A 10487-nucleotide genomic window follows, 5' to 3' on the forward strand; every position below is an offset into this window, starting at 1 on the left:
TGCTTTTATTAAAAAAACAATGATTGTAATATAAAAAATATTTCTGTCAAAATAAAAAGAAATTCATGAAAAAAAGAGAGTTTTGATTAAAAAGATATATATTTTCTATTTAATTTAAATTATTAAAAGTTCTTATGAATATTTATTTTTATTTTTATTTTAAAACAATGTTGCTAATAAAAAAACCTCTTTTATTTAAAAAAATACATAAATAAAAAAAGAGATTTTTGCCTATATATATATATATATATATATATATATATATATATATATATATATACACTAGAATTTAAATCATTACATTTTTTACAAAAAAAAAAAACTATTTTAATTGTTACATAATCAAATAAAAATAATTCAAAAAATGCTCCAATGCGATAATGAATAGTTCGCAAGCATACAAAAAAATGAATCGTTTGTCTTGTAAAGAACAAATCTTATATAAAGAGTTATATTTGAGAGTGAGAATTATTATTTTTTAAATTAAAAATATATTAAAATAATATTTATTTTTTTTATTTTTTAAAATTTATTTTTGATATTAATACATTAAAATAATATAAATAACACTAAAATAATTAATTTTAAAAAAATAAATCCAAATTTTAATAAAACATTTTGAAAATATTTGCCAAAAACTTTTTAAATCCACAGCTGTAAAATGTAAGCAAAGAATTAAAAAAGAAAAGAAAAGTATAAACGTAGAAGTTGCATTCATGGCTTGGTGAAAAAGCTCTCGGCTATGGGCAATCTTGTTTCAAAAGACAGTCAAATTCCTCCTTTCAGTTGTTGTGGATGATGGAATGGCCAGCTCGCTAGACTCCTTTCTGTCAAAGTGCACCACTCTCTCTCTCCCCCACACAAAACAACTCCATGCACACCTCTTCACCACAGGTCAATTCCAACTTCCCATCTCCCCTGCCCGCTCCAAACTTCTCGAACTCTACGCTCTCTCTCTCGGCAACCTCTCCTTTGCTATTTTAACCTTTTCCCAAATCCGCACTCCTTCCACCAACGACTGGAACGCCATCATCCGTGGCTTCATTCAAAGCCCAAACCCAACTAATGCTTTCGCATGGTACAAATCTATGATCTCTAAATCCCGCAAAGTAGACGCCTTAACTTGCTCTTTTGTTTTAAAAGCATGCGCTCGTGTTTTAGCTCGTTTAGAGTCGATTCAAATTCATACCCATATTGTGCGCAAAGGGTTTATAGCTGATGCTTTGTTGGGTACAACTCTGTTAGATGTTTATGCGAAAGTGGGTGAAATCGATAGTGCAGAGAAGGTGTTTGATGAAATGGTTAAGCGAGATATTGCATCATGGAATGCATTGATTTCTGGGTTTGCTCAAGGGAGTAAGCCTACTGAGGCTTTGAGTTTGTTCAAGAGAATGGAGATTGATGGGTTTAAACCTAATGAAATCTCAGTTCTTGGCGCTCTCTCTGCGTGTGCACAATTGGGTGATTTTAAAGAAGGTGAGAAAATTCATGGATATATTAAAGTTGAACGGTTCGATATGAATGCACAGGTTTGTAATGTGGTTATTGACATGTATGCTAAATGTGGGTTTGTTGACAAAGCTTATTCGGTTTTCGAGAGTATGAGTTGCAGGAAGGATATTGTTACATGGAATACAATGATCATGGCATTTGCAATGCATGGTGAAGGGTGTAAAGCTCTTGAGCTTTTTGAGAAAATGGACCAATCCGGGGTGAGCCCAGATGATGTGTCGTATCTTGCGGTACTATGCGCTTGTAACCATGGCGGATTAGTTGAAGAAGGGTTTAGGCTGTTTAATTCAATGGAGAATTGTGGAGTGAAACCTAATGTTAAACATTATGGGAGTGTAGTTGATTTGTTAGGCCGAGCTGGGCGGCTTCATGAGGCCTATGATATTGTCAATTCTATGCCGACGGTGCCCGATATAGTGCTCTGGCAAACTTTGCTTGGTGCTTCCAGGACTCATAGGAATGTAGAAATAGCCGAAACCGTTTCTCGGAAGCTTGTGGAGATGGGATCTAATCATTGTGGTGATTTTGTTTTGTTATCTAATGTTTATGCAGCACGTGAGAGGTGGGCTGATGTGGGGAGGGTAAGGGAGGCAATGAAGAACAGGGATGTGAAGAAGGTGCCTGGACTCAGCTACATTGAAGGTAATGGTGTAATACACAAGTTCTACAATGCTGATAAGAGTCATGAAAGTTGGAGGGAGATTTATGCAAAGTTGGATGAGATTAGGTTCAGGGTCAAGGAATATGGGTATGTGGCTGAAACAAGCTTTGTGCTGCATGATATAGGGGAGGAGGACAAGGAAAATGTTTTGGGTCATCATAGTGAGAAGTTAGCTGTGGCTTTTGGTTTGATTAGTACGAGTGAGGGAACACCAATACAAGTGATTAAGAACCTTAGGATATGCGGGGATTGTCATTTTGTGATCAAGCTTATATCAAAGATATATGATCGAGAAATCATTGTGAGGGATAGAGTGCGGTTTCACAGATTTAAAGAAGGTTTCTGTTCTTGCAGAGATTATTGGTAGCATTAGACATTAGTTAATTTCAATTTCTGTACAATCATTGCTCAAAAACAATAATAGAAAGTAAAAAATCACAGCCCATCTGAGTTTCCTTTGTTTTTTGCTCTGGTTCTCTGTTCCAGCATGCTCATTGCATTGATTGGTCGACTAATCCGCATAATTGCTGTTAGCACACCATCGGACCATTATGATGCTGCAAGGATTATGAAACACAACTGTAGGAATTATTAATTGATCGACGAATGAAAATCTTTAGCTTTTGAATTGCTTTCAACCAAATAAAAAGCAATTTATGGTGAAATCCTCTTTTCTTTGGTGAAAAAACAGCGTTTTAGAAAGCAAGTCAACTGGTCACCCCACACAACTTCTATCAATATTATTACTTTTCACTCAAGTACATCAACCTCAACAAATTGGAACAGTAAATGGCACACAATAAAAAAGGAAATGTAACATACTGATATAACTCAAAATATAGAAAATACAGTTCTTTTGGGTAGCTTGGTACAAAGCACCATTACCAGCTGGACAAATATACTGTCACAGAACTAGAAAAGGCACACGCAATGGACATGCTTCTAGCTTACAACGTCAAATAAAAATTGTATTCATTTTCCCAGGAATGGCACAACCCAAGCCAGAGAATATTCCTTCGTAAAGTGAAAGCTTGAAATAATACAGGCCAAGTGTCAAATTGTAACTAGCCCTTAACCAGTCTTGCCTCCAAACCGCCTTCATGGCGCTTCACAATAGTGTAAGGCATATGAGTCCGTAGAAGTTTATCCCATATGGAGAAGAATGGCTGATAATAATTGTACTTTGTGCCTGGGAGTTGGTGGATGTCATGATAAGCAGTGTTGTTCTGGAAAAAGATATGGAATATATTGCCAGGCAGCCAGAGCCCACAATGATCATCAGCTGTTTTAACTACAGCAGAGCAGAAGAAAAGGACTGATGTTCGTGCAGTCATTCCTGGGACGAGGAACGAATGGCACCACCCAGTGTGTCGAGCAAGAGACCCTCGAGAGGATGATTATAAAGGGCCCCAATGGCATAAGGTACGACTAGCCTGTGATGCTGGGAGTGGACATGGCGGTATAAGAATTTGTTCTGATGCATGTAGCGGTGCGCAAAGTACTGCCATTTGTCCATGAAAAACGTTCCAATTATAATTTGCATGATTGGGATAGAAATAGAGGGCTGGATTCTGATTCATTCGCTGTTGAAGTCAGCTGCAGCAACAATACATGTGTCAGAATACAATATGTTCTCCAAGGATCAAGAAAACAAGTGTTTAAGGACATGAAAATCACTTCCTGCTTACTCGGGAGAATAAAATAGAAAGAAACCCATAATGTTTTTAAATGCCAGAGAGACGAGAAAAAGAGAAAACAGAACACGTTTGTGGAAATAATAATGGTCCGTTCAGCTTCAATCAATTATGAACACTTAAAAATCTTGCATGTTGAATCGACATCTAGAAACCAAAAGGATTTTCATCTTTTTCCCTGCCTATTGGCTTAACATCCATTCACACACAAAAGAACGTTAACACCACTTTTCTTCTTCCAAGCATCCTAATCAATGCTTTGGAAGCCACAATTCTCAAGAAAGAAGAAAGAATTCCCACGCACACAGAACAAAATTAATATGTGATCTGCTGCTCAAGTCTCGCGTTGCACATAAAAGATTAATAGGCAAGAACATGAGTTGTTGTTCATTAAAAGAACTGGCAGAAGGAAGTAATCACCAGAACTTACTAGAAAGAAAGAAAATATGTGTGATAGACAACGCATTCTCTTCAACGTGTCACAGGCAGTGTATGCTTCTTGACAAGTCGTATGAAATACATGATTTAACCGAGCAGTAAAGGCTTCGAGGCCATAGCCCCAGTAGCCAAAGAAATTTTCAGAAGCATCCCCATGAACTATGGCTTCCTTCCCTATTTAAGACCTCCCCACTTTCGGCGGCTCACGGAAAACAGCACACTCATAGGAAATACTACAGACATCCCTTCTAATTCACATCATTCTTGTTATCATACCAACCTACCATTAAAGAGTTGCAAAGGTCATCGAAGACAACTGTTTGGATTTTTAATTGATAGGCATGGTGGCAAACTGATAAGAGACAAGCAGAACACTTTTTCATACCTGAAGGAACCGCAGCTGCAAGGTGGTATTGCCCAGCTCCATGAGGAGCCTCCCATTAGCACGGATTTTTGGATTTCTACGTGCTCTCCTCAAAATAGGACGTGTAACCTGCTTAATGTAGTTTTACCACAAATGCATTTCTATTGATAGTATCCGGCTAGGATGATGCGACAGTCTTTCCTTGGCTAAAAATACAATTTTAGAAATCACATCAACCAATTATCAAACACCCGAGTTTACTATTTTCACTACTTTCAAACTCTAAACCCAACAGGGCACAATGACAGACCATAGTGTAGCACCCAGCAGAGTAGAAGCATGGAATTTTGTCTCGACAAGTAGACATGACTGAGAAAGTTTTAACAAGAAGATGACGCTGACAGATTAGAAGCATGGGAGTATAATTGAAATTAGTGTGGGCAACTTCCTGCATCCTCAAGGATAAAAAAATTACAAGTACATCAATCTCAACATATTGGAACATGTAAAATGGAAAACAATAAAAGACAGATATGCTACATACAGGGATAACCCAGAATATCAAAAATACAAATATACCATCGCAGGACTAGGAAAAGAAGGAACACCCAATGGACTTGCTTCTAGCTTACAAGGTCAAACAAACAATTCTAATTCATGTTTTCCTCGAAGGGCAAAACCCAGCCAAAAAATATTCCTTTGTTAAGTGAAAGCTTGAAATAATACAGGGGAAGTGTCAAACTGTAACTAGTCCTTAACCAGTCTTGCCTCCAAACCGCCTTCAGGTCGGTTTACAAGAGTGTATGGCATGTAAGTCCCTAGAAGTTTATCCCATATGGAGAAGAATGGCTGGGAATAATTGTACTTTGTGCCTGGGAGTTGATGGTGGATGTCATGATAAGCAGTGTTGTTCTGGAAAAAGATATGGAAGATATTGCCAGGCAACCAGAGTCCACAATGATCATCAACTGTTTTAACTACAGCAAAGCAGAAGAAAATGACTGATGTCCGTGCAGTCATTCCTGAGACGAGGAATGCAATGGCACCACCCACTGTGTCAAGCAAGAGACCCTCGAGAGGGTGATTATAAAGGGCCCCAATTGCATAAGTTACAACTAGCCTGTGATGCTGGGAGTGGATATGGCGGTATAAGAATTTGTTCTGATGCATGTAACGGTGCGCAAAGTACTGCCATGTGTCCATGACAATCATTCCAATAATGATTTGCACGATTTGGATAGGGATAGAGGGCTGGATTGTGGTTCCAGATTCATCAGCTGATGAAGTCAACTGCAGCAACAACACAGGCATACGAAAGTTAATTATCAGTTGGTAAAAAGTAAAAACACATAGGTCTACGTCCTAGAGCTTACAAATCAAATGATACCACCAAGCAATTGAACAATTACCATCTAAGTCCTAGAGTCACTGATCTCTCAATCCCTCTGCGTTCTCCTCCCAAAGTGGGGATCTGGGAGGTAGGGTTGGGAGATAATCCTACCATTCAGTACTTAGGAATGAAGAGGCTACTCTCAAGACTTGAACCTGCAACCTTGTGGTTGCAGGTCCAAGACGCTTTATCTTTGCACGAAACAAGGGCCAGGATAAATAAATAATAATGTCTGTAACAGCAACTATATTAAGAAACATCAAAGACCAATACCAATGCAAGAAATTCCAATTTTTAGTGTCCACAATACTCATTTGTATTCCACAGCAGCATTGAATCTTAAGGTGAGTGGAGGAATCTATCATGATTGGAAAAACAAAACAGAATTTCTGAGTTTTCACAAAAGGGCATCCAAACAGAAATGTGGTAGTAGAAAAAGCCAAAACAAGATTTGAAAGTTTTATCCATAAATTTCTTCCCAGTCCCTTTACTTAAACAACATACAGTATCGCAACAGACTCAAAATGATACAAGACAACTAAAAGGAACTTCTGGTTCATAATATTTTGCACCATGCAGTTAAGATGCATGCCCACATGGACCTACCTGAACTAGGGGTTAAGGAGGATGGAAGGTGGGACAAGAGAAGCTAGGAAACAGAATATCATAATAGTAGCAGAACAAACATGTATCAGAACAGAATATGTTCTTGAAAGAGACAAGAAAACAAATGCTTGATATCGTCAACAATGTCACAAAGAATAAAAGGTTTCAGAGCTGGACTAAGAACTTTAAGGACATGAAAGTCAGTTCCTGCTTACCCTGCTAACATAGAATACCAGTGATTTCCCATACTACTGTTAAAATGAAAGACGAGAAAGAAGAAAACAGAACACGTTGGCTGAAAGAATAAAGGCCAGTTCAACTTCAATAGTATAAGAACTTAAAATCTTATGTAAAACCAACATATATAAGCCAAAAGGACTGTTCATCTTTTTCTCTGCCTATTGACTTAACACCTCATTCACATAGACAAAAACAATGTTAACACTGCCACTCTTCTTTATTGCAAACCATCAGAATCATGCCCTGAAAGCCACTAATATCACAGCACGAGTGGAAAAAATTCTCAAGGAAGAAAGAATTCCCAAGCACTCAATGTAAAAGTAGCATGAGATCTTCTGTGTAAGGCTCAAATTGCACATGACACATCACAAGAATTTTACTCGTTGTTTATCTAGAGAACTGCACAAATGTAATAAAAAATACACTCATCAGAACTTGTAAAAGCTGAACATATCATGAACTCATACTCCCTCCATATCGCAGTAAGTTAACAAACCCTCTGCCCACCAAAAAAACGTGAAGGAAAAAGAAAATTGATAAAAAGAAGGATGAAGTTTCCTAATCCAGAAGACCCACTTCATTTGTGTTCCCCCAACATATCTAATAGTTGATGATGATTCCCCGGTCTTATTTATGTTCAAATCTAAAGTAAATACACTATTAGGAGCATTCTCCAGCTATGAGAATCAACAAGCACATCAGATCCACAGCCTCCATATGAGATGATGAATATCTAGCAGAGACTACACAAGACAAGGCCATGAGGAAGCATTTTCCTGCATAGAGCTGCCTTGTAAAAACCAGAAACCACTAAGAGCTCAGCTATTAAGGAACAAGCTTGTCTAGGCCTCTATCACTATGACATTACCATTCCACATAAGACAAACACTAACTCCAGGAAATCTATCCCCAAGAAGCAAACTGAAACAAAGAACTAATAATATATAGGAAGAAACCTATATTGAGAAACATCCAATCGTTCACACCAAAAAGGATCACAATCACACAACAAAGAAACATAAAAGGCAATCAGGAACAACTTGAACAGGTTCAGTAACTAACCAAAAAGAGCGCATGAGCAACAACAGCCTGGACTAGTTGTTGAAGCAACACACCCTTAATCACCTTCGACAGCGGAACCAAATTCTTCTCTTCCTCCTCTTTTCTAGTGTGCAATCTATATTCATCCAACGGTGGCAATAGCTGGTAAAACCCCGCGTACAACCAATAAATTACAATAGGGGCAAAAATCCCCATTACTTCATCACTCACATAACCTTCCCAAAACACCATGGTTAATCCAATTTACAAAGGCAACAACAACAAGGATCAATTCTTCAATTCTAAACCTAAAATGCAACTCAAAATCTGCAGATTCGAAGCTGCATTTAAGAGTTATCGATCTAAAATCTCAATCTTCACTCTACATAACCTGAGGATCACAAAGAAAAAGAATCGGATATTTAAACGAAAATACATATATAAAAATAAATCCCTAAAATAACTCTTTAAAAAAAACTTGATTTCCATGATTCCCGCTCCTCGTATTCAATAGATACACAAAATATGAAAGATTAAATCCCCGCACTTTAATAACATAGTTTCCAAGAAAAAAATGAAGAGAAAAAAAAATTCAAAATTCAAGGTACCAAGGCTCAAATTAGCCTCACCTTTGCTTTTCATTTGTTACTAAAAAAATTCATAGCATCTGCCACTAATTAGCCAGAAAAAAAGTTCAAATTAAACCACCTGCCTCAGCTCACCTTTTTACAACATAGAGATTGATAGGAATTAAGTTTGAAGGAATTGTTTACTTACAGAGAGAAAGAGATCGTGGAACGATGAAGGCGTCCTGAACGTTGTTGTTGCGTTAAAATAGTGAGAAACAGGGAAGAGTGATAAGCGAATGTCAAAATTTTATTATTTTAGATCTAAGCCAAACCAAAGCAAAGCGCCTGTTGTTTTATTTTTTTGATCATCGTTATTGACTTTATTGGTGACAGGTGTGGCATTCTATGCTTTCTCATTTTTTAAGCTCTGATGACAGGATTTTTTTTTTCTGTTTTTTTTTTAAAAAATTATTGCAAGCTGTGTGGCTTCGGGGTCTTTTGTAATAATAATAATATGAAAAAATTACTCTGATTTAATTTTTGTTTTACCTTACAACTAATTTTTTAAATATTATATTTTCATTCTGGATTAAAGCAAGTTTTAAAAATCAATAAAATAATTATAATATCCACACACACACACACATATATATATATATGAAAATATGAAAATTAATAATCACCACGCCACTCATTTTTTCTTATAAACCCCAGCTGTTACAATCTCATCTTCCTCCTCTATCTTTAATGACCAAACCAACGTAAAAAACTGACCCTACACTCACCAATCACCATTGTCGCCTTCATCCTTGAACAGAAACCAGGTCTGCACTGCCCTCTCTCTCCGCCACTCGATCCACTGACTTGTCTTTACCGTTTCACGACCTAAAAACCCAGCTGTTAGATGTTACTTATGATGTATATGTCCATGGTCTCTGTAGATTCAATTGAGGATGCTTGGAACAGGATTCAGGATTTGAGAAGAAGCAACCAGCCTCTCAACATTTATTGTTGCGATGCTTTCATTCAGGGGTCGTGCCAAGAATATAGACCAGATGAGGCTTTCCTATGAAACTGGTGATTTTTTGTATTTTTAAACTTCATGTCTTTTTAGTAATATTCAAAAAAATAATTGCAAAGTGAAAAAAAATCTAATTACATAATATCAGAATAATTTTCACTAATAATAATGTCTGCATAGAAAAGTCAGCAAACAAATAATAATTTCATAAAATGTTAATGACGGTGTTTTCTATTTTTGGTGTTAGATTAAAACTACAAATCTAAATTTGGAAAGCATGCACGATAGAAAAATTAGTAACTAATTAAATCTTCAGTCCAAGCTGCAACATGAGTTTGATCCCTTTTTTAAATTTTAAAAAATATTTAGATATTATTAATATTTTTTTAGTAGAAAAAATTTAAATTGCATAGAGATTGATCTAATGTAACTTGTTTAATTTAATGGGTTCAAAAACAACTCGATGACCAGTACAAATATAGTTTAACTCAAAATAAATATTTAATGTGAGATTTTTATAAATATTCAGACGGAAATATATTGTATCGATTTGGATTAATTTGTCAATCTGCATGCTAAATAATGAAACAATAATAGCAAGATTGTCAATTTCATTCCGGTAGGTGTTCTGTTTTTCAATTAGAACGGAATGTTTCGGTTTTGAAGCGTTTTAGTATACCGTTTTGGGGTTATATATATATATATATAATTCAAAATATTAATTTAACAAACATAATTCCAATTCAAGATAAATTAACTTTAAATTATGCAATACAAACATAATGTCAAATAAACATAATTTTAATTTTTAAAACATTACTAAATAGTCAAGATTAAATAGAATTTTAACTTAAAGTAATTCAACTTAAACAAATGTCAAAATATTATGAAAGTAAAATGTTTTAACACAAAAGAAACATAAATTAAATATCATCACCATCATTAACATAG

General features: G+C 36.0%; 2 protein-coding genes, 1 long non-coding RNA gene and 1 pseudogene across 4 annotated transcripts; 2 read left to right on the forward strand and 2 right to left on the reverse strand.

Annotated features, from left to right (window-relative positions):
- Window positions 1-696: 696 nt before the first annotated feature.
- LOC7492501 (pentatricopeptide repeat-containing protein At1g34160) lies at window positions 697-2635 on the forward strand. Its single transcript, XM_002306694.4, has one exon. It carries the CDS (start codon window positions 804-806, stop codon window positions 2538-2540), a length of 1737 nt encoding a protein of 578 aa, XP_002306730.4. The 5' UTR covers window positions 697-803; the 3' UTR covers window positions 2541-2635.
- Window positions 2636-2973: 338 nt separating this feature from the next.
- On the reverse strand, window positions 2974-4681 carry LOC7464789 (very-long-chain aldehyde decarbonylase GL1-9-like; annotated as a pseudogene).
- Window positions 4682-5180: 499 nt separating this feature from the next.
- Window positions 5181-8920, reverse strand: LOC7492502 (very-long-chain aldehyde decarbonylase GL1-9). Of its 2 annotated transcripts, none has more exons than XM_002307497.4 (3): window positions 8724-8920; window positions 7968-8337; window positions 5181-5959 (listed from the first exon to the last, which is right to left on the reverse strand). In XM_002307497.4, exons 2-3 carry the CDS (start codon window positions 8196-8198, stop codon window positions 5417-5419), a joined length of 774 nt encoding a protein of 257 aa, XP_002307533.3. In that variant the 5' UTR covers window positions 8199-8337; window positions 8724-8920; the 3' UTR covers window positions 5181-5416. The 2 variants fall into 2 exon arrangements, with proteins under 2 accessions (XP_002307533.3, XP_052309195.1); XM_052453235.1 differs by lacking the exon at window positions 8724-8920 and adding an exon at window positions 8576-8614.
- Window positions 8921-9195: 275 nt separating this feature from the next.
- On the forward strand, window positions 9196-9705 carry LOC112327437 (uncharacterized). Its single transcript, XR_002981635.2, has 2 exons — window positions 9196-9339; window positions 9457-9705. It is a non-coding gene; the product is annotated as an uncharacterized LOC112327437 (long non-coding RNA).
- The last annotated feature ends 782 nt before the right edge of the window (window positions 9706-10487 follow it).

The sequence above is a fragment of the Populus trichocarpa genome, chromosome 5, assembly GCF_000002775.5.
Source record: "Populus trichocarpa isolate Nisqually-1 chromosome 5, P.trichocarpa_v4.1, whole genome shotgun sequence".
Lineage (NCBI taxonomy): Eukaryota > Viridiplantae > Streptophyta > Magnoliopsida > Malpighiales > Salicaceae > Populus > Populus trichocarpa.

Bases quoted from the DNA above. Each gene is read 5' to 3' on its own strand.
- LOC7492502 (XM_002307497.4), bottom strand. From the start codon at position 8,198: ATGGTGTTTTGGGAAGGTTATGTGAGTGATGAAGTAATGGGGATTTTT. The intron at 5,960-7,967 runs GTTAGTTACTGA...TTGTTGCTGCAG, and splicing joins TTGCTCATGCGCTCTTTTTG to TTGACTTCATCAGCTGATGA.
- LOC7492501 (XM_002306694.4), top strand. From the start codon at position 804: ATGGCCAGCTCGCTAGACTCCTTTCTGTCAAAGTGCACCACTCTCTCT.